This window comes from Acinonyx jubatus, chromosome E1 (assembly GCF_027475565.1).
Source record: "Acinonyx jubatus isolate Ajub_Pintada_27869175 chromosome E1, VMU_Ajub_asm_v1.0, whole genome shotgun sequence".
NCBI lineage: Eukaryota > Metazoa > Chordata > Mammalia > Carnivora > Felidae > Acinonyx > Acinonyx jubatus.
Genome location: NC_069397.1, coordinates 3,872,068 through 3,895,685, shown reverse-complemented (window position 1 = coordinate 3,895,685; position 23,618 = coordinate 3,872,068). Strand labels below are relative to the sequence as shown.

General features: G+C 48.6%; 1 protein-coding gene across 3 annotated transcripts in view; it reads left to right on the top strand.

Annotated features, from left to right (window-relative positions):
• Positions 1–23,618, top strand: part of STX8 (syntaxin 8) — a 247,744-nt gene that overhangs the window by 22,806 nt on the left and 201,320 nt on the right. For all 3 annotated transcript variants that reach the window (XM_027047742.2, XM_027047743.2, XM_053211779.1), the window contains exon 4: positions 1,847–1,957. In XM_027047742.2, the coding sequence (XP_026903543.1) occupies positions 1,847–1,957 (111 nt within the window). The remainder of the gene's footprint in view (positions 1–1,846; positions 1,958–23,618) is intronic.

Below are 23,618 nucleotides of genomic sequence, written 5' to 3'. Positions count from 1 at the left end.
TGTGCAAGTGGGGGTGACTGCAGGCAAGCAGGAAACGGAAAAGCCGCGGTAGTGATTTTCCTCGGGGAAGCCTGCGTTCTGGAATGTTGAGAGAATTCGTTTAGTTATTTATTTATTGTTATTTTTTTTAAAACATCTAAAGCCGTGGAGGCTGCTTAGCCTCATTGGTTTGGGGACTTACGATTTTACTGACTGCTATCTTACTGGGGAACTTCTTCAAGCGTTTTCTAAAAAAACTGTTTTTTAAAAATTAATGATGATTATCTTAGCAAGCTCGCTCCTTCTATCCACAATAGCAACCAGGGTTATAGATTCCCTGGGCCATGGTTTCGCTACGCCAGCCTCCCCCACCCCAGGAAACGATGATGCTGTCATTTGATTCTGCCAACTTCCTTAGAAATATTTTGGGCCTACGTGCAGGGTTTGATGCCCCTGTTTGAAGTAGGAAAGTGTCACTGAATCTAAAGCAGCCGCCTAATGCCTTACTGTCACCAGAACTAGGTAATGTGGCCCCGGCGGCTCTGAATTACCAGTTTCAGGTCTAATAAAACAAAAGCCACCCAATAAAAAAAACCCTCAAAGCCAGATAAAATCCACTGTGCTGGGGATGGCTTATTTTTGTACTTACTCTTTATGTCTTGTGTCAGGTATGTCCTTACAGAAGTATCCCTTGGGGTGCCGAGTGGCTCAGTCAGTTAAGCCTCCGACTTCGGCTCGGGTCACTACCTCACGGTTCGTGGGCTCGAGCCCCACATCAGTCTCTGCCCTGATAGTGCGGAACCTGCTTGGGATTCTCTTTCTCTTCCTCTCTCTGCTTCTCCCTCGCTCTCTGTCTGCTTCTCCCTCGCTCTCTCTCTCTCTCAAAATAAATAAACTTCAAAAAAAAAGTATCTGTTAGCTTTCTCCCATTGTTCTTTTGATAGCTGAAGTCTTCCCCATCAACGTTTTATTTTGCTTTTAAACGCACGCACACGCTCACTGGCGCTCAGCCTAGAAGAACTCGCTTAACTTGCTTCAAGAAAGCTAGTACAGAAAACTCTGGATGTAGCCCTGACTTGTTATTTTTTTTAGCCATAACTTGTGAGTTGTGCCGGAAGAGGTGTTAGCGATAATCTGGCGTTCCATACAAAGAGACAGAGATCCGCAAAGGAGAGATAACTGCTTCGAGGTTGCAGATAACGGTCAACACAAGACTAATAAGCTTTGGACTCCCGGCTTAACCCGCTCGCTAGGATAACGCAGTGAAATCCGAATCTTTCCTTGTAGTTTTCTTTAGAGTTTAAGGCTCATGCGGTGTGCTTAAATAATGAGCTGATGGGGGCACCCTTTAGAGCAAATCTGTCACATAGAGTAGCACTTTTCAAAATGGATTCCAGGTGTGTGAAGACACATTCGCACGGAAGAAAGAAGGCAGTATTGAGAACCCGGCTCATTTTTTACAGGGCGTCTTGGGGGTGCTAATGTCTGGGCAAACACCCTTGAACACTGACACCTATAACTCAACACCCGAGGAATTCCTGACTCAGATCGCTCTGTTGACGGGAATAATCATTTCGGCCTTGGTCACTGGGAGGAAAAATGATCTCTACCTGCCGCGTTGGTCAGCGGCGGCTCGGTGTCCGTGGCCGCGAGTCCTCGGCTCTGGTTCTGTCGAGGGCCTTTACTTGGGAAGTCTGTGGTGTCGAAGGTCAGAGCGGGAGGAGGAGGAGAACGGTTCAGGTCTCTTCTGGCCAGTACCGGTCAGAGTCTGTAATCGTCACACCTGGCCTGGGAGAGCTCGCTTAATAACACGATAGGTAAACTGAGGTAATTCACCCACCGTTGGACCTTAACGAGATGTGTGCAGAACACAGCTTGAAGGAGACCGGAGACAGAACCTTCTGGATGAACTCATAACCCGGGAGAGGCTTCTTCTGGCATCCTTTAAGAACGAGGGGGCAGAGCCCGATCTCATCAGGTATGACGTTTTCCTTCACGGGGATTACGTGGTTGGGTGAAAAGCGTTCTTGGCCGAGATCACGGATGTGTTTCCCGAAGGGCTCGATTTAACTAGTAAAATCTATCCCGCCCCTTTACAGCGTTTGCCATGTCATGGTCTCTCTCTTTAGCGTTCTTTAATTTTCTGGATTGAGTAAGCCGGGTATGTTGGGCGGAATCTCATCCTGAGGGAAGACGGTTTGCGTGGAATACGGACCGGGTCGGAAAAGTTCCTTTGCATCCTCTGGTTGTGCTCTCTGCCACGTGAGCTGTCTTTTCGGCTCCCGAAGTCACGTGTTCGCCTGGGTGGGGAAAAGGCTTCCCCGTGTGTGTGTTTTCACTGGCACGTTTGGGAAACTGTGTCCTAGCGAGACTGTGGTCCGTGCTCACGAAGGTAGGGGAGCACGGCCGTTGGATCCTGGCCCGTTCCGTGCCGATGAGTGATTCCCACTCTGTGGAGGGGACTGCCGCTGTCCGCCCAGCTCTGTTGGAACACCCAGAGGAGCGGGCCAGCTCTCCAGGATTGGGGTTAACGAACCCCATGTGCTTCTTTCTTCGGAGCTGTCCACACAGCCCCCTTCCAGAACTCCTGTAACTTCATCGTGGGAACCATCACGATGGTTCGAGGAAATGAACTTCACGTAGAAACTCGCCTCTCTCCCTCTTTGCCACGAGGGACGATGCTTTCGTTCTGCGGAGTGGCTTGCTTCTGCTTAGTTCCTGGGTAGGAATGACATGGCTTCTCAAGGGCAGTGGTTTTTGACCTTTGGCCACGAGTTACTGGGCCCTGCGTCAGACAGTTACATCGAGGGGGCGCATGGAGGGTCCCAGGTAAGTATGATATGCAGTCAGGATTGCAGACCACTGCCCTGGAGTAAGCAGAGGAGAAGGAAACAGTGTCCTGTTGGCCCCAGGCCTTGGGAGCCTGTGACCCAGGGATGCAAGAAAGAAACAAAAGACAGGAAGCCGAATGGAATCCGGAGTTGTTTCTGTGGCGAAATAAAGCCCAGGAGTCAGGGAGGGAGGAGTCATGTCCCGGGCAGGGTGTGGAAGAAGCCAGAAGTGGGCCAGATAGCTCTCTGGCTGTTTGCGGTGATGAAGGCGGTGATCCAGGGCTGGCGAGACAGAAACACACGAGCTGGGGATCCGTGGCGCACAGTCAGGGCCACCTGTCAAGAAGCGCGTCTACGTTGGAGTCGAGAAAGTAAACAAAGGTGCAGCTGGCAGAGCCAACCGGAGAGGCGATGGGCGGCATCTAAATACCTCTGCTTGGTGGTCCAGCAGATGGACCTTCTAGGTCTGCGTTTCTTTCTTTTTCTTTCTTTTTTTTTTAACATTTATTTATTTTTGAGAGACACAGAGAGATAGAGCACAAGCAGGGGAGGAGCAGAGAGAAAAGGAGACACAGAATCCGAAGCAGGCTCCAGGCTCCGAGCTGTCAGCACAGAGCCCGACGCGGGGCTCGAACCCACGAACAGCGAGATCGTGACCTGAGCCAAAGTTGGATGCTCAACCGAGTGAGCCACCCAGGCACCCCTAGAAAATTTTTAAGTAGGCTCCACCCCCAACATGGGGCTTGGACTCACAACCCTGAGCTTAAGAGTTGCACGCTCAACTAACTAGAGCCAGCCAGGCGCCCCTGAATCTGCATTTAAATTTAAAAAAAAGTGAGAGAGAGGGAGAGGGAGAGAGAATGAGTGGGGGAGGGGCAGAGTGAGAGGGAGAGAGAGGATCCCAAGCAGGCTTTGCACTGTCAATGTGGAGCCCGATGCGGGGGCTTGAACTCACAGACCAGACTGTGAGATATGTATGACCTGAGCTGAAACCAAGAGTTGGACACTGAACCGACTGAGCTACCCAGGCCCCCGGTGCAGAATCTGCATTTTAACAAGATCCTGGGGATTTGAATGCACCTTACAACTTGAGAAATATAGCTCTATATCTTTTGTTCTCTTTTTTTTTTTTTTAATGTTTATTTAATTTTGAGAGAGAGGGAGAGACAGAGCGTGAACAGGGGAGGGGCAGAGAGAGAGGGAGACACAGAATCGGAAGCAGGCTCCAGGCTCTGAGCTGTCAGCCCAGAGCCCGACGCGGGGCTCGAACCCACGAACTGAGAGATCATGACATGAGCCAAAGTCGGACGCTTAAAGCGACTGAGCCACCCAGGCGCCCCTATCCTTTGTTCCTAATGGTGGCACTGGGCATCTAAGTTACCCAAAGGGCTTATAAAAACCAATAAAGAAGAGAGAGACAGAGAAAGAAGAGGAAGGAAATACAGGTGGCAGGACCGAATCCTTGCAGAGAATGAGTGAGTAGCCTGGCCTGAGGCCTGGGTAGCCGTGATGGGGGGCACACTCCTCAGGTGCGTCTAACAGGTGGCGGGGGAGGCCGCCGCCCCGTGTCCACCCGCGGTGCCAGCTGAAAGCTCGAGTCTGCTGCGCACTTCCCGGGTGCCGGGCACGGGCTGAGCACCTCGTGTGCGTTTGCTCAGGAGGTCCTCGTGACGTCCATTTTACAACGGAGAAACTGAGTTTGGAGGGGTCAGGTAACTCGCACAAGACTCTGAAGCTGACGGGTCTCGGAGCGTGGATTTCACCCAGACGCGAGCGCCGTCACACGTGAACTCGCAGCCACCGCAGCGCGAGAAGTGCTGGGCCCGGCCCTGTTGCCCGCCGGTCTCCCGGCCATCTGGGCTTCGAAGTCATTGACCTTGGGGTGCAGGTATGCGTGCTGCCTCTTTCACTGCTGTTAGGACAAGGTGAGGCGATGGGTATGTGAAGGGCTTATTGACGCAAGATGTTCCTCCTGGGGAACCGTGCCGCCATCAGGCCTGGAGGAAGCGCCTGCTGCTGCCTCCTTCCCTCCCCCTCGGGAGCTCCTGCCCCCCCCCCCCCCCCAGGCCTCCCCGACTGACCGGTCTTGTTCCAGGGAGCCTGCCCTTTCTCCCCTTCCAGATCTCACTCTGTGTCCCCTTCCTCGGTGCCTGGCTTGTTGCCGTCTTGCCCGCAGACAGTCGCAGGTTAACTCTCGCAGCGGAATCCATGGCTGCAGGGGCTTCCCCTCCGGGGGTCTGTCCGCGGAAGCCTCCTGGAGCCCAAAGCAGATTGACTGTCGGGAGAATTTTAGCAAAGCTGGTGGATTAGCGTAGAGGCGTTGGGTCTCAGAGGCCTTCCTCGACCAGTGCCTCTACCCCGTCCCGTAGTTCAGGCTGAGCCACATGCTGGGCCCACCCGTGTGGCTCGGAGGGGAACGGTTGGGGTGGCTTGGGGACAGGGAGGCCACACCAAGGCAGAACCGTGAAGCAACGAAGGCCGAAGTCCTCGGGGCTTGAAGTCACTGAGGCAGCCGGCCGGGCTTATTTACACGCTCTCAAGATGGAACCGAGGGAAGCGTAGATGCTGTTGTGTCGTCGTAGCTTAAGGAACGGAAGTCCGGAATAGCTCGGAGTAAGCTTCCAGAAGCATTCTGTTGAAAGGTGCGTCAGCGCCGTGGGATAGAAGGGACTCCTGAGGAGCGATGTGAGGAAGGTGCGAATGGATAGGACGTTCCGTGCCGGGTGGCATGGGGGCTAGCCAAGAGAAGGAGGCAGTGTGGCCCTGCTGACCTCCGGGAGAAAGTCAGTCAGTACAGGTAAAAAGAGGAAAGCTTATGGTGGGTGGCCTGGAAGGTGGGTCGCTGGGGAATCCCTACGGAGCCCAGATTGCTGTCGACCCGCCTGCAGGTGCTTGCTAGGGCTGCTGCGGGCACAACACTGGGGGCTCAGCTACCAGAAACGTCCTTCCTCACGGTTCTGGAGGCTGGAAGGCCAGGCCAGCGTGTCACTGGCAGTGTCGTGCCCCCTGACGGCTGTGACGGAGCGTCTGTTCTAGGCGTCTCTCCTGGCCTTTTAGGTGGCCGACTTCTGTCTGAGTCTTCACGCGGTCGTTCCCCTGTGCGCACACGTCCCCCTGACGTGTCTGAGGTCTGTGTGTCCGGCATCACCTCTTCTCATAAAGATAACCCGGGGCATGTTGGATGATGGGCCACCCCAACGACCCCATTGTAACTTAATGACCTCGTTAACGAACCTGTCTCCAGATACTGTCGCGTTCTGAGGTACGTACCAGGGGTTAGCACTTCAACCCCGAATTCACAGGAATTTTTTGCGAAAATGCACGTCCTGTGACATCCCAGGAGAACCTGGTCGATGAGAGGATGCGTGCTGGGTGAAAGCATTGTCAAATATTATGTAGGAAAATCCTTGGGAAATCTGCTTTCGGGCCACAAAATGGACACGAGATGGTGCTGACCCGACCCGCTGGGAAGACAGCGCCGCCAGGGACTTACTGGAGACAAGAAATGGGTCTGTTGGCGAGTGGAGGAACGAATGATTGTCACGGTGAGGTGCTGGCAGCAGATTGTCATCACCCGGAAGTCAGAGTTTCTGGTCTTTGATTTCACTCGCCTGGCGACATCAGAGTGTTATTTTTGCCCTCTGTACCCCTAGTCCCCACGCTTGAGGCCTCCCCTTCCACCCCCAACTTCTCGTACCCTGGGAACTCCTTCACTGGCCTTCGGAGGCTCTGAATTCACATGTAGACGTAACCAGGCTGAATTCACAGTTCAACTTGGCCTCTTGCGTCCTGACTGTCAAGGCCGCCTGGTCCTTTCTGATACCAGCCGTCAGGGACCTTTCGGCTCTGTCTTTGGAGGGACCTCGTTCCCTTCCCTGCCGGTCCGCTTCTGTGACACACAGCTTCCTCAGGCCTCCCCGCGGTTAATTCCCGGTCCTGGGCTCCCCGGCGTCCTTTCCTACTTCTCTGATCTCTGGACTCCTCTGGCATTTTTGTTTGCTTCTGTCATTCTTTAATAAACCAGCGTGAGTTGCTTTGTTACCTGGCGGGGGCGGGGGTGGAGGCTCCGTGGCACATGTCTTTGCCTTGGGTCACGACCTACGGAGATGCGCTGGCCGGAAAGCCTTATCAGAACCTTCAAATGTGATAGACACGCTCTCTGCGGCACACGTTGTCATTAATGCCAGACTGCCAGCACGGCGCATTCCCTGTCGCAGACCTGGGGCTAATCGGCTTGCTAATCAGTGTTTCAAAGCCCCGTGATGACCGGCAGCCAGAGTGAGGCTTCGATTTGTCCCATCAGGACCCACCGGGAGCCCATGGAGCCCCTGCCTCTCCCTCTCCTTCCTGTTTCCTTTGTGTGACCCCGCTCCTCTCCTGCCTGCACCCGAACCCTCAGCCTCCTCTCTCCCGGGGGCCCCCCCACCCCTCCCTCTCCTCCTCTTCCCCCTTCCTCCTCATATGTGGCCTTATTAAGGAGAGAAGAGTATTGTCAGACCGCGGTTGGGATTAGCATTCCCCTTACACAGACATTGATGTGGCGATCACGCAGTTGAATGTGCGGCTGTCATGTGATGCGATCTTAGCTGCACCTTACGGATTACGGATCATTATTTTAAAGCAGTAAACCTTGATGGGAGACGGCGGGCTAAATAAGCGATGGTTGACTGACTTAGGGCCTTTGGAAACTTGTTAAAGAAGTCTCCGCGTAACAACGTCTCCTAGAAGATAAGCCGCGACTTAGAAGGATGCTGCTTTAAAATCCTCCTGCCCTTTATACTCGAGAGCATTGCTGAGTCTCACCATTAGTTAAATCTTTGTCTGTAGAGAGAGAGAAAAACAATCATTGCATACTCCACTGCTCGGTGAGCATCTCAGAGATTATGTGATTAACTTGGCTGTAGTGGGTGGCTAATTGGCTAAGCTTTAGTCGTTACACCAGCAGCTATGTTGAGGATTATAGGAAGTAGGAAGTTATTTAGACGTCGGGATGGTAGCTGTGTGTCAGGAATGGCGTATCAGGAAGGAGACCAGTTGCTAAAGTCAAAAGGATGACGGTGGAATGTTCCCGTTTTCTTGAAGTGTCGACGTTAGGCATTTGATGTCAGGTATCTTCCTTTGAGCTATTAAAAAAAAAAAAAGAAAAGTATGTTATTTCCAGTGTGTATTTCATGTCACTGTATCAGAAACCACAGTGGACAAAAGAAAAATTTACATTCAGTTTTACGTGAAAAGCACCCCTCCCCCATTTTAAGCCATTGAATGTTGGGTTTTTATTATTATTTTCAATGTTTTTATTTATTTTTGAGACAGAGAGAGACAGAGCATGAGCAGGGGAGGGGCAGAGAGGGAGGGAGACACAGAATCCGAAGCAGGCTTCAGGCTCTGAGCTGTCAGCACAGAGCCCGACGCAGGGCTCGAACCCACATACCGCTAGATCATGACCTGAGCTGAAGTCGGATGCCCAACCGACTGAGCCCCCAGGCACCCCAAGATGTTTTACTCCAAATTACAGCTTGAGTTATAAGAAGGATGATTCATGTCTGATTCCACTTAGATTTCCTAAAGAATCATTGCTTGATATTTTATGTTGCCTAAAGTTATTAACACATGAGCAACCCCTACTTTCCTAAAAGTAGGAATAGCTAAAGAATGCATAAGTAATATATTCACACGGATGAGAAATTTAAAAAGCTTTTGACAGTATTTGGTGACAAGCCTCCCTCCCACTGTGTTCCCCGCTTCTGGACATAAATATCAGTGTTAAAAATCATTGGCATATCAGGGCTCCTGGGTGGCTCAGTCAGTTGAGTGTCCGACTTCGGCTCAGGTCATGATCTCACGGTTCATGAGTTCAAGCCCCGCATCTGGCTCTGTGCTGACAGCTCGGAGCCTGGAGCCTGCTTTGGATTCTGGGTCTCCCTCTCTCTCTGCCCCTCCCCTGTTCACCCTCTGTTTCTCTTTCTCTCTCGAAAATAAATAAACATTAAAAAAAAGTCATTGGCATATGCTTCTGAAGTTCTCTGAAGCATCTACCAGCAAATATGAATATTCCTTATTTCCCTCCGTCTTTTACTCAAATGGTACATACTATTCTGCAACATTTTTTGGTCACCTGATCAGATGTATTGGAGAGCTTCCCAAGGTAGCAGGTTTTTGTCATTCATTTTGATAGTCTTATAATATCTCGTTATATGCATGTACCATGATTTCTCTAACTAGCTTTCTATTAACAGACGTGTGTTGTTTCCAGTCTGTTACGCATATATTTTATATGTGTGCATATATACTTAGTATATAGATTTCTTCTACAAAAAAATGGTGGTGAATAACGTTACATATAAGGGAGTTCCCCCGTGTGAACATCTGCCTCTAGATAGGTTCTTAGAAGGAGGAGGGTGGGGAGGGGGTGTGGGGACGGGATGGGGTGCGCCTGGGTGGCACAGTCGGTTAAGTGTCTGACTCTGTCTCAGCTCAGGTCACGATCTCACAGGTTGTGAGTTTGAGCCCTGCATTGGGCTCTACACTGACAGCATGGAGCCTGCTTGGGATTCGGTCTCTCCTCTCTGCCCCTCCCCAGCTTGTGCGCACGCTCTCTCTCTCTCTCTCTCAAAATAAATAAATAAACTAAAAAATAAAATAAAATAATAAAGAAGTAGGATGGGCTGGGTCCAAGTATATGCACTGTGACTCTCACAGAACCAGCGTAGACTTTTTTTTTTTTAATTTTTTTTTTCAATGTTTATTTATTTTATTTTTGGGACAGAGAGAGACAGAGCATGAACGGGGGAGGGGCAGAGAGAGAGGGAGACACAGAATCGGAAACAGGCTCCAGGCTCCGAGCCATCAGCCCAGAGCCCGACGCGGGGCTCGAACTCCCGGACCGCGAGATCGTGACCTGGCTGAAGTCGGAAGCTTAACCGACGGCACCACCCAGGCGCCCCACCAGTGTAGACTTTTATGTGAGTGCCTGTTTCCATCCAGTTTTCCCCAAAGACAGTGTCACTAACCTTGGTTTCCTAGGCCAGTCTCCGATATGAGGATTGTTACTTCCTAGTAGAGTTTTATGGTATAAAATCCTAACGAACCAAGGTTATCAGGAAATTCTCCTGTGTTTCTTTTTAGTGCTCTCACGATTTTATTTTATAACTGTTAAATATCTGATCCATCTGGAGTTTAATTTGGTGAAGAATATGAATCCCACTTTTTTCCTACTTGGCTACCCTATTTTTTTTTTTTTTTTTTTGGGCTGTGTTTTTTCCTGAATGATCCATTTTCGCAAATTTTGAGATGGTGAGCATTATACTATTACACTGTGTGTGTGTGTGTGTGTGTGTGTGTGTGTGTATTTGGATCTGTTTCTGGACTTTGTGATGTGTTCTGTGGTCTCTCTGACTACTCATGTGTTAGTACCTTTTGAGGCTCTATTGTAAAGTTTTAATACATGATAGTTTTCTGTCATTATACTTCTTTTTTTTTTTTAATTTTATTTATTTTAAAGAGGGAGAGAGAGAGAGAATATCTCAAGCAGCTGTTAGCACAGAGCCTGATGCGGGGCTCTATCCCATGACCCTGGGATCATGACCTAAGCTGAAATCAAGAGTCAGATGCTCAACCGAATGAGCCACCCAGGCACACTTATGCTTTTTTTTTTTTTTTTTTTTTAAGAGTTTTGGGTTTTTTTTTTTAACGTGAATTCTAGAACCAGCTAGCCTAATTTTTGAAAAGGAAAAGTAGCTTTTTTTTTCATTGGCATTCCATTAAATCTTGAAACCTTTTATCGTATTGAATCTTTCTCTCCAGGAACATGGGGTGTCTCTCCACTTGGTCAAGATGCCGTTCAGGGCTCTCAGGGTGAGCTGTGCGCATTTGTGGCTTAACGTATTTTTAGGTATTTTACGTTTTTGGTGGTTCGAATTCAGTATTTCATGCCATGGTGCTTTTCGGTCATTGTTTATAGGAAGCTGTTCACATCTGATGCCTGCTAATTAGTATTCTAACCACTTTCTTAAAGCTCTGATTGTTTCCAGTCTTCCTGTTGGTCCCCTTGTCTTTGCCAGTTGTTATTTGTTTGTTTCCTAAGAGAAGGGAGCTTCTGAGCTTCCCAATGAGTAGACTGGCTCAAAATAGAGCTAGGCTAGGCTCGCATCGCATGCCGTGTTATGCCGAAAACTGTGGAAGAATAGAGTTGCCGTGATTGGCTTGGGTCTGCTCAGGAGAGATGCATCCTTGAACGTAAATGGGAGATGGGCTCGTGTGGCCTGAGCAGTGGAGCCCTGAGCAGAATCAAGGTTCGGCTCACGAGGGAGAAGAGACTTGCTGAAGTCAGGTAGGCCCCCTGTAGTGACTACATCAGCCCTCCCCTACAGCTCTTCCCCCGGCGGTAACTCACCGCATCCTGAAGTCTCTTCTGACACCAGATGAGGAAGGTTCTGGAACTCTGTGACCTCGAGTAGGACCTTCATCTCCTGTCCCTTCTCTTGTTCCTGACGTCCCAGGGAAGTGGTACCTCACGGGCCTTCTGGGTGATGTTAGTTAGGTTCACGTGGAGCTTAGATAATCGCCTTGAATCTCCAGTTCACTTTTTAAGGGAGCTGGGAAAGCCATCACTACCACCCGTCTGCCCAAAGAGGATTAGGAGATAGGCTTTTGGAGTTCAACCCGTTTTCAAGAGTGACCCACTTACTCAGTGTCACAGAGCGGGTTTCTTCTGTGGGCAGAGGATCCCGTGCATTTCACGTTAGGTATCATTTAACTCTAGTTTGGACGCTCGTAGCTTCTGACCTTGTCTCCACATGCCTGACAAAGGCAGTGGGCTAATTTCATGCACGGACTGATACTTCGTATGACAAGAGGGAGTATTTGCAGTAGGGACTGGCCTGAAAAATCCGGACTGTATGTTGCCTTAGTATATTTTTCCCCCTCTGTTAACTACTGAAATGACAGCAGCCGTGCAGTGTGCACCTTGATCACGTTTCCTTGGGGAGAAAAACTGGGTACGTCATAGGACAGAGTAGATTTGTGACTCCCTTTGTGGTGGAGACAGGCTGGTTGAAGGCTTCGGCCAAATTTTTGACCCTTTGGATATTCTAGTGGTTTATGGGAACGGATAGAATTTTAAAAATAAAGACTTAATCTAAAAGTGGTGCATCACGGGGGCACCTGGGGGGCTCAGTCGGTTGAGCGTCCGACTTCGGCTCAGGTCATGATCTCCCAGTTGGTGGGTTCAAGCCCCGGGTCAGGCTCTGTGCTGACAGCTCAGAGCCTGGAACCTGCTTCGGATTCTGTGTCTCCCTCTCTCTCTGCTCCTCCCCTGCTCGTGCTCTCTCTTGCTCTCAAAAATAAACATTTAAAAAATTGAAAAAAAAATTTAAAAAATACAAGTGGTATATTATGTCATAAACACATTGTACAAAAAGAGTAATCACGGAAAATTAGAGCTTCCTTCTACTTCAACAGACGTGAGTTTCCTCATTTCTTCCCCAGAGGCAACCACTTCGAACAGTTTTTTACGTGTCCTTCGAGAGAGACTCTACATGTAATAGAAAAGCATGCACACACCTCCAATCTCCCTCCCCCCTCTTTTATTTTTAACATGAATGATAGTATAATATGCCCTCTTGCCTCTGCATTATCTCTTCAGTTTCGCAGGATATCTTGGACAGTCTGCAGCAGAATGTTTAAACCAGTACTCTTAATCAGGGCGCCTGGTGGCTCAGTCAGTTCAGCACCCGACTTCGGCTCAGGTCATGATCTCACGGTTCGTGAGTTCGAGCCCCGCGTCAGGCCGTGTGCTGACAGCTCGGAGCCTGGAGCCTGCTTCCGATTCTGTGTCTCCCTCTCTCTCTGCCTCTGTCCTGCTTGCTCTCTGTCTCTGTCTCTCTCAAAAAACTTTTTAAACTAGTACTCTTAAATGTTTCGATAGTGTCTCAGAAGTTGACACAGCAGCTCTTTTGAGATTTTTTTTGTGATGAATGGCAAGACTGGCGATCACTTGAGGGAATCTCTGCAGTCACGTTAGGACAGATTTTTGTTTCTCTCTCTGTGGGATAGGAAAGGAAGCTCTATCAGCAGCCCGACTTCCAAATAGACACTGAGTGTAAAGAAAGGTTGTCCATTTGGATGACTGATCAAGCAACTGAAACCAAAGACCTTGAGATGTGCATAAATAGCAGTGATCGCAATCCCGTGCCATTGGTCCCATCGACAAGGCTACCCAGTGATACCGTGCGAGATGTAATGAGGTGTAGTCCATCCACAGACAGGTTTGCAGCAGTAACCTGGTAGCTTCTGTTCTCAGGTTTGGAAAGCTGGACAACAAAGAAATATCAAATGAGAAAAAAATTTCAAAGATGCCGTTTATTCTTGCATTAAAAACATGAAATATGTAGGAGTAAGTCAAATGAAAGGTGTATGTGACCTCTACAGTCAAAACTGTAACATCATTGGGATGCCTGGGTGGCTCAGTCGGGTGAGCGTCCAACTTCAGCTCGGGTCATGATCTCGCAGTCCGTGAGTTCGAGCCCCACGTCAGGCTCTGTGCTGACAGCTCGGAGCCTGGAGCATGCTTCCGATTCTGTGTCTCTCTCTGTCTCACTGCCCCTCTGCCCCTTGCGCGCGCGCGCTCTCTCTCTCTCTCTCTCAAAAATAAATAAATATTTAAAAAAATTAGAAAATATAACATTATTTAAAGAAATTAAGGAAAGACGAAACGATATGCTATGTTCAAGATGGGAACACTCAGTACTGTAAAGACATCAGCTCTCTCCAAATTCACCTGTAGGTTCAGAACAAATCCACTTAGAGTCCTCAGCCAGTTTTTTATTTTGTCCCTTAAGAAGCTGATTCTGACGTGGTGTTTAATAATTCTTATGTGGCATTTAAAAAAGCCAAGGCAATTTTGAAGAACAAAGGGGCCGAGGACTCACATCAGCGAACGGGACTCTTACCATAAAGCTGCATTGTGGTGTCGCCCCAAAAGTAGGCAAACAACCCCGGTGGGAACAGTCCCGCATACACAGTGTCACTTGATTCTTGACAAGGGTGTGCTGCAGTGGAGTGGAGAAAAGGCAGTCTCTACAGTAAATAAGGTTATATCAGCTGGGTATGCATATGGGAAATAAAAGAATTTCAGCCTCTGCTGTCATTCTCCATAAAAATCTGTGCCAAGAGGATTGCAAATCTCAATGTGACAGGTGAAATGAGAGCTTGTGGAGGAAAACATAGGAGAATGTCTTTATGACCTCGGGATGCACAAGCCTTTCTTACAGGACACAGAGACTAACTGTGACAGAAACACACGGTAGGTGGGGCTTTCTTAAAATAAGAAATTCTGTTCATCATGGGGCGCCTGGGGTGGCTCAGTCAGTTAAGCGTCCGACTTCGGCTCACGTCACGATCTCGCTGTCCGTGGGTTCGAGCCCCACGTCGGGCTCTGTGCTGACAGCTCAGAGCCTGGAGCCTGTTTCAGATTCTGTGTCACCCTCTCTCTCTGACCCTCCCCTGTTCATGCTCTGTCTCTCTCTGTCTCAAAAATAAATAAATGTTAAAAAAAAAATTAAAAAAAAAAAAAGAAATTCTGTTCATCAGAAGATACCACAAAGCACAAAAGATAAGCCAGAGAATGAGAATCTGTATTTGCAGCGCATACATCCGACCCAGGAGCTGTATCCAGAGTACATAAAGAACGCCTATAATTTAAGAAAATGGCTGACAACCCATTAGAAAGAAAGAGGCAGAAGGCCTAGAATTTGGACTTCCCGGAAGAGGATAGCTGGTTGCTGGTGAGCATCTGAAAAGATGTGCCGCTTAAGTAGTCATCAGGAGATTGCGAAGCAAAACCACGATTGTCGTACCATCACACCTACTGGAATGGCGGAGGTTGAAATGGCAGGCGTGGCCGGTGTTACTGGACGTGGACTGGCTGGATTTCTCACATACCGCTGGCAAGGCTATCAGTTCTGTAACCACTTTTCAAAAAATTTTTTTCATGTTTATTCATTTTTGACAGAGAGAGACAGAGCATGAGCGGGGGAGGGGTAGAGAGAGGGAGACACAGAATCCGAAGCAGGTTCCAGGCTCTGAGCTGTCAGACGCTTAACCAGCTGAGCCACCCAGGCGCCCCTCTGTAACCACGTTGGAAGACTGACTGTGTCTCCTAAAACTGAGCTGCACAGAAGCATGTATAAGACCATTTCTAGCAGCATTATTCCGAATATTCCCACCTGGAAACAACCCCGTGAGCATCTGCCCTGCGGCGGGTAAATACGTCACGGTGTCTTCATACGGCGATACAACAGGAAACGAGACCAAGTGATCTACGGCTACTCACTGCACGCCACGGAGGATCTCACAAACACGTCGAGCAAAAGGAGTCTGACATAAGAGGACGTGCTGTCAGATGGCGTTCCGGTAAAGGCAGAACTTACTCACGGTGTTACAGCTCACCAAACAAAAGTGGGGCCCTTTGCGGGAAGCCGTGAGGAAGCAGGGGGCACGAGGGATCCTCGTGTTCTGCCAGTCCTGTTTCTTGCTAGGTAGTGACTACCGGGGTATTCACCTTGCAGACCATCTCTGAGCTGTGCAGCTATGACTTTTCTGTTTCTGTGTTCTACTTGGATTGAAAACTATGTGTAGGGGCGCCTGGGCGGCTCAGCCGGTGGAGTGTCCGACTCTTGGTAGCAGCTCAGGTCATGATCTCACAGTTTGTGGGATTGAGCCCGTGCTCAGCGTGCGATTCTTTCTCTCCCTCTGTCTCTCTCTTCACCCTCTCCCCCACTTGCACTCTCTCTAAAAAAAATAAAATAAAAGTATGGGTATAACTACATATACACACACCTACATTTGTATATAACGTGTATGCAGACAAGTATGTATATACCTGTATAGATGTGTAATTGTGTATGTATATGTACTTATTTATATAACATAATAAGTGTAAGAAGTGATACTATATACGCCTTTATAAATGTATGTGTATACCACTCATTTATGTATGAGTACATATAAATGTATACACACACACACACACACACACACACATACACACACACACACACTGAGAACTCTGTCCTGAACAGACCACAAGACGGAGATGTAAGTCAGGAGAACTCGGGGGACACTTAACTCAGCCCTTTCCAGTTTCTAGGTTTTGAAAAGTTAGGATTTTTCTCCCTTGAAAGTGAGGGGGAGGGCCAGGGTTCTGGGCCGCCCACCTTCACAAAAGGGACCCTGTCCCCCTTCCGTTCTCTCCCCCATCCTTCTTCCCTCCCCTTCCTCCGTGTAACAGCCTCTGTGTCACTTGAAAACTTGCCCTCGGTGTCTGTGGACCCCTGCCCAGCCTGTCTGTTCCCTTTTTCTTTCTACCCCCTTCGTCTTTCTTCCTTGCCTTTAGATCTTTCTCTTCCATTTCTCTTCCCCACCCCCCCCCCCCGGGAAAAAAATTAATGTTTGAATCTGGCATTTCTTCATTTTAGGTATTTTTTTTCCCTACCCTTAATTTTAAAAGCAGAAGGATGCTTTCGATAACGCTTTCTGTCAGTCGACACCAACATTGTACGTCTTCATTCCCCCGACGCCTCCCCTCCCGTGGCCCCCCTCCCCTGAGGAAATGACTCATCCTTAATTGGATTTGAAACAAATTATCAACACGGCACAGGCTCATTGTAACAAGTCAAACCACGCTGGGGTGTAGCGGAAAATTAATTCTCTCCCTCCTTTCCCTCCAGTGCCGCTGTCCTCCAGTAACTAGTGTGAACTAGCTCCATGGTTTTGCTCCAGACACTTACCTGTGTGTAGACAAATATTTATAAATATACTTACGTACATACGTGTTTTCCTCCTTTTTTTTTAAATGAAGACAGAGTTGTAACTCTACATATTACTCTGTGATTTACCTTTTTCGTTTAAATCTGGCAAGTCTTCCAAATCAATAGATCTAACAAATTCTTTGTTTTTATTTTGTAAGAGAGAGAGAGAGAGAGCAGAGTGAGCGCGAGTTGGGGAGGGGCAAAGGGAGAGGAAGAGAGAATCGTAAGCAGGCTCTGTGCTGAGTGTGGAGCCTGACGTGGGGCTCGATCTCTCGACCCTGGGTCACGACCTGGGCGGATATCAAGAGTCAGACGCTCAACTCACTGAGCCACGCGGGCGCCCCTAACCCATTCTTTTGAATGGCTGCTACCTTGTGACACAATATACATGCGCAGTGATTCCCCCAACCACTTCCCCACTTGATGGTTCCTGGTTGCCTCGTACTTCGCCATGATAGGGAAGCACAGCAGCCAGTATCCATAGTGAACGTGGCTTTCGTTTCGGTAGAACGGAGGCCCTGAAGCGGGGCTGCTAGCCTGACGTATGGGAGTCCATGCTAGTTAGCATGCTGGGTCTGTTTCTGAAAGTCCCAGTGCCTCCCATGTCCCTCCCATGTTTCCCTAGAACTGGTTGGGTTTTATTGATCTGATGGGTGAAAAATGGGATCTTGTTTTGAATTGCAGTCCTTGGGGCACCTGGGGGGCTCAGCCGGTTAAGCATCCGACTTTGGCTCGGGTCATGATCTCGCTGTTTGTGGGTTCAAGCCCCCTGTCGGGCTCTGTGCTGACAGCTCAGAGCCTGGAGCCTGCCTCGGATTCTGTGTCTCCCTCTCTCTCTCTGCCTCCCTCTCCCTGCTCGTGTTCTGTCTCTCTCTCTCTCTTTCTGTCTCTGTCTCTCTCTCAAAAGTAAGTAAGCATAGGGGTGCCCGGGTGGCTCAGTCGGTTGAGCATCCGACTTCAGCTCAGGTCATGATCTCGCGGTCCGTGGGTTCGAGCCCTGCGTCGGTCTCTGGGCTAATGGCTCGGAGCCTGGAGCCCCCTTCCGATTCTGTGTCTCCCTCTCTCTCTGCCCCTCCCCCGCTCATGCTCTGTCTCTTTCTGTCTCAAAAAATAAAAAATAAACGTTAAAAAAAAGTAAGCCTTAAAAAAAATTTTTTTTTTTAATTTTTGAATTGCAGTCCTCAACCTCTGGTATATTGGTGACTTTTGGTGGAAACTTAAAAAGATTCCCTAGCCCTGCTTGTATTCATTTCAAATTATAACAACTGTGTGGGAATTGAAAAAAGAGGAAATTCCAGTCTATGAAGAAGCTGGGGGTGGGGGCAGGGAGAAAGCAAGAGTCACCTACACATACTGTATCCTAACTTACTTACGTTGATTTTTCTTTTAAAAAGCTGATTAAATAGTTTCCAACTTGGACTTTTTAGAAGTGCAAATGTGTAAGAAACTGAAGTATGTTCTCGTTTATTGAAAAGGGTTTTTGGCACCTGGGTGACTCTGTGGGTCGAGCGTCTGACTTTTTCTTGACTTTGGCTCAGGTCATGATCCCAGGGTCGTGGGATTAAGCCCCACATCAGGCTCTGCACTGAGCTCAGAGCCTGCTTAAGATTCTCTTTTTCTTTCTCTCTCCCTCTGTTCTTTTACCCTGCTTGTGTGCACTCTCTCTCTCTAAACATTAAAAAAATATATATTAAAAAAAAGGGGTTTTCTATTTCTCCCTCCCTTCCCTGTTTCAAACACTTGGAGATATTATTTGAGCCTGAAGAGAATCTTCAGGGGTAAGAGAGGAGAAGCCAGTGCCAGTTTGCAGATGGGGAGACATCCTTAGAGAATCCGTCGTGCCCGAAGGGAATGAATGGGAGAGAAGGAGCTAGAACTCAGGTCTCCTTGTCCTCTGCTGTAGGTTTTGTCTCTTGGGCCTTTTCTCTCTTGATTTTGGTATGCTACCATGGCTGCCTTATAGAGACCCCTCATTCGTTTGTTTCTCTCTGGCCTTGGGTACTTTGTCCTTCTTCTAGACCCCTGTACGTAACACACAGTGTTCTCTCCGTACGTTCAAGCCATGTATTGCTAACTCTGCTTGTGGTAGGAACGAAGGGTTTGGTATTCCAAAACCTGGGTTTGAATTTTGACTCCCACTCGTGTTTTGTAAAAATGCAGATCACCCCAACTCCACAAAATATTGTGAGGTCCACATGAGGTAAATGCAGGTGAACGCGAATGTTTACGCCTTTGTTACGTGCCTTTGTGAACATTACTGACCACGTGCCGCCACTGCTCTCAGCAGAGGGGAATCCAAAAATGGCATGCCCTTTGGAGAGGCCTTTCTATCCTGCACGAAGCAATGAGGGAACAGTACCATGATAGTTGATAAGTAAGTGCTGAATCGTGTGCTGTGAGCCATAAATGGTGTAGGAGATAAGAACAGAGAGAGACCGGTGGGGGAGGTTGAGAAGAAGGTGGAAAAAAGGAGCCCTGAGACAGCAGTTGCAGAGTTAGTAGACGTCACGTATTTTCTCTCTGACTTGGGTCTTTTCTCAAGCCCTCCCCTTTTAGACTGATAATTTCCGTATGAGCCTCCAGATTGGTGCCCAGCTGGTTGTAGAGATACCTACCTGAGGGTGCTTACGGATTTGTGGGCCCCGTCCCCAGAGAGAAAGTGAAAAGCACCATTAAAAGCACAGGTGCCCATCTGGAGAATTTGAGCTTTTAGATGGGAACGAGATGAATCGCTACAATTAAAAGCAAGATTATTGAGGTGGGGATGATAATTATGTAGGTGGTTCTTGGCTTTTGTGCGTCTTGGGCATATACACATTTTCATTGCCACGCTTAGATGTTCTTTTAATGCCAGATTAGCATTTTTGCCCATCAGCGGACAAGTACAGATTTCCACTACTGTCGGTGGTCCTTCTGCCAGCTAAGAACTTCATGGTATTACACCTGTGCTTTGTCGTGGAACAGCGTTAATTGACAGCATTAAGGGGCAACATAGTAGAGTTGAGACGAACATGGGCATCAGTGTCTGTGCCAAATGCCTCAGTGCAAATCGTTAACCTCCATGGGGCGCCCGTCGGGTTCGTCCTTGAAGGGTGCTTGGTCGTGAAGAACAAAGTGGGGGATGTAGGGCCCTTGTTATGGAAACAACAGTGTCAAGAGGGCTCAGTTCTCACAACAGAATGCACCCCCCCCCCCATAATACGTAAGCATATGTTGACTTCTGCTCATTCTGTTTGTAAACATGTGTTCACGAGTGCTTTGTGTGATCGCCGAAGGAGCTACTTCTAAATAAATGGCGGTCATCGCATTACTGAACATTTTGTAGTTGAATTGTAAGCACTAACCAGCAGGTGGCTCTCGGTCACCAGACATTTGGCCAGGCAGCTAATTCGTCTCACTTGGAATTCTTCTGTTTTATGTGCCACCCTACGTCCCCCCTCTTCTACTCCTCAGGAGCTCTGACAATCAAACACGGAGGGTAAAGGACTGTTCCCCTTTGGTTTTATTTTCTAGATTTGGGGTTGCTTAGATGACTCTTAGGAAGAGCACCCTAGGGTTTCTGAAATTTGGTTTGGAGGTCAGAATAATGACTTGTGATGACCTTTTCCACCCTGCATGTCTGTTCTTCTGCAAACTGTTTCATCAAGTTTTTAACTCGACGTTAAAACTTTTTATTGCTCAGTGTGCCCGCAGCGAGGAAGGAGAAAACGAGACTGGTTTAGGACTAGAAAAATCTTTGACTGCAGTAGATTTTAAAAATGCCATGGCAGGAACTTCCTAGGATGCTAGGTAAGAAGATACTTTCCTTGTTTGAGGTCTTATTTGTTCTGGACTCAAACTCCAGAAAGACCGTTCGCTCAACTTCACAAAAACAATTGTTGTGTGTTTGCAGAAGGCGCGGTGTGAGGCATTTATTGTCCCCAGAGTATCAGCTCCATGAGGTCAGATGTCTCTTTGTGTGTCTTGTTCCCTTCCGAGCCCCAAGATTAGAGCCTGACGCATAGAAAGTGCGCTCAGTGAGTGTTTGTAGGAAGGATGGATGGAGAGGGGCACGGGAGACAGGAAAAGAACAGGACAGTCTCGGACCTAGATAGATCGGCCATCTAGCAAATATGGCTGATGAAGTAGACGTGGGTTCATAGCCGTAGATCCTGCAGGAGCAGTTTTACTTCGGGGTTGGTCTTAGGAACTATGTGGAAGTTTGAGAAAATTCTGGAAGGAAATAAAAACTTTCCCTTTCCCTAGGCTGTGTCACTTCTCCAAGTCCCACTACTCCCCGCCCCCCCAAACCCTGGCCCCACGTTTGAAAATCTTTGTCCCCTGTATCCAGTCTGTTCACCAACACTTGGGGGGTTTTCCTTTCACTCAGTGTGGGAATTGTCCTGCTCTTCCCGTTCCCTCTTGTCATTTCCCTCACCCAGACCCCCCGCCACCTTCCGCCTAAATTACACCAGCCTCCTGGCCCACCTCCCTGGCTGCGGCCTCTCCTCAGCGTAATCCAGTCTGCATATTGTTGCCAGATTTTGCCTCCCAAGAATTTATGTCAGAGAATCTATTTCTGATTGAAATTTGAGCCCCCAGGCATCTTTATATGCACAGAGAGAAACTACCAAGAAAAGTTCCGAGAAAGGAATTATACTTTTCATCCCGTGGTAGCGTTTTCTCATCTTTTTAGACAAGCCTAATTGCAAAGCCTTGCAGACTGTGTGTTTCACCGACACCCTAGAAATGGGGTCTCTGGGCCTACCTGCCAGCCTCTCTCTGCCCTGTGCATACACAGACACTGATACATACATGTATTTTTAGACAAAACCAACATTTTATATAGTCACTCTGATGTCTTTCTGAGATGCTAAGAAAAGCTAAGGAAGACTACTTCTTAGAATTCACTGCTTTTCAATTCTGTTTGGTCCATAAGAGTGCCCTCCCCTATGATTTTCCAGCAAGCTTCAGCCCCTTCGACTTGTCAGCAGAAATACGTGAGTTATCTGCGCACCCCCCCCCCCATCGTATCATCATTTAATCCAAAGCATCATTTACTTTGGGGGATGGAAATGAAGTATTTTCATATCTTCAGAAGCAACTGTGAAACGTTTTGCTAAAATCTTTATAAGACAGATTCCCAACCTATTTATTAATGTGGTTTTTATCTCAGAAGTTCTAGATAAGTTCCATCTTGAAAGAATATGGGCAAAAATTAACCAATTTATTAAAAAAAAAAATTTCAGCTCTGTCCCAGACTCAGAGATGTCGTATTTAGCACTTGGTTTCATTAACTTTTCGGAGGAGAAACGCTCCCTCGGTGTAATTCTGAAAGTGGGGTTGAGCTGGAAGGTGTCTTCGTGAAAGAATTCTCTTTCAAGTGATATCCTCTCCATCTGCTTGAACAAAATCAAAATCAGTCTTTGCTCTGGAGTCTTGGAGGCCCACAGCAGTAGATGAAGTTTTGTTGTGGTTCTCTTTCCTTTTTTTAATCTCTCAGGATAGAGATGTTAAATACTCCTCTCATTTTGTCTCTCTTTGGCCTAAAAAGCTCAGTGGTTTCCTAGTTCTGTTTCATAAACATGTACTGAATGCCTGTTCTCTGGTATATTCCAAAGCCCTGTGTTTTTTTTGTTTTGTTTTGGTTTTTTTTTTTTTTTTTTTTTTTTTTTTTTGCTACTAGGGATATAAACATGACTGTCATGTGGCCTCTTTCCTCGCAGAGCTCATAATTTAGGAAGGGAGACATATGAGTAAATAGCTAACTACAATCCTGCTTGATAAATGCCACGTTAGAGGTTTTGAACAAAGTGCCATGGGAGCTCCAGTGAGTGATTGATTCAAGGGAAGGGGGGGGGGGGGGGATGGGGATCAGGAAAGACCAAACAGGAGAAGTGACATTTGAGTTGAGCCTTAGGGGATGAATAGAATTTTGCCAGATGGACAAAGCGGTGGGGGTGGGGACCCTCCAGACTCATACAAAAACATGAGAGTGTGGAAGTTTGTGCCTTTGTCTGAGCAGCGGTGAGCGGTCTGTAGGGCTGAAGGAAGAGTAAGGGTATGGAAGGGGGTGTTGGGAGATGACGTGGCACAGATCCCTGGGGCCATGTTGTCGAGCTGAAACGTCCTCCCTGGCTTCTAGGGAGCCGGGATCGTTTGAAACAGGGAAACGTCATGGCCAGATCTCTGGTTTAGAAAGAGAGTTCCAGCGGCAGAGCCCAAGGCGATTTGGATGCGGGTGACTGGGAACACGGGGACCAGTCACAAGCCTGAGGCCATGCTCCCAGGAGAGGTGATGAGGGTCAGAGGCAGGCAGTGCCCACGGAGGGGGGTGGGATGGGGGCGCGGACGCCTTGGTAATCAATGAGATGGGGGAGAGAAGGGGCAAAAAACAAACGGGGGAAAGGGCTGCAGGACTTGGGCATACGGGGCGGTGGGGTGGGGGCGGTGCTCACTAAATAGCGTGCCCAGGAGAACACGGGTTACGGGGTGAAGTTCATGGATTCAATTTTGGACATGTGGGGTTCGCCGTGGAGGAGTCCCAAACAAAAAGGCGTAAATGCACGTGGAGTGCCTACAGGAAAGTTGCAGAGGTGGAGGGGGGTCTGGAAGTCTTGAACACAGTGATTTTCAATCAGGACGAGCGTGGAGCGGGCCTCAAAATCCCCTGGATTTTGATAACCTGGGGTCTCGGCTGTGAATGTGCTGTTCCTCCCAGATCCACCCCCGGCTTCTGACCTTGCCCTGCTAGGGAGCGGAGCACGTCCTGCTTCCGGCCCCAGTTAAGAACCCAGCACCATGATGACCCCAGAGAGCGCATCCTGTTTCTTTCATACCGGGGCGTGCCGAGTGCGGGAGCACCTGTTACTTCCTGTTCTTACAGCCCACAGCCCCAGGGACAGACGTCATGGCCCGGAGAGAGACCACGCAGCAGGGGGAGAAGGACCAGACAGAGTGGCTGACGAGCACTAGTGTGTGAGGGGCAGGTAGAGGAAGAGGCACCTGCAGGTTACGGAGA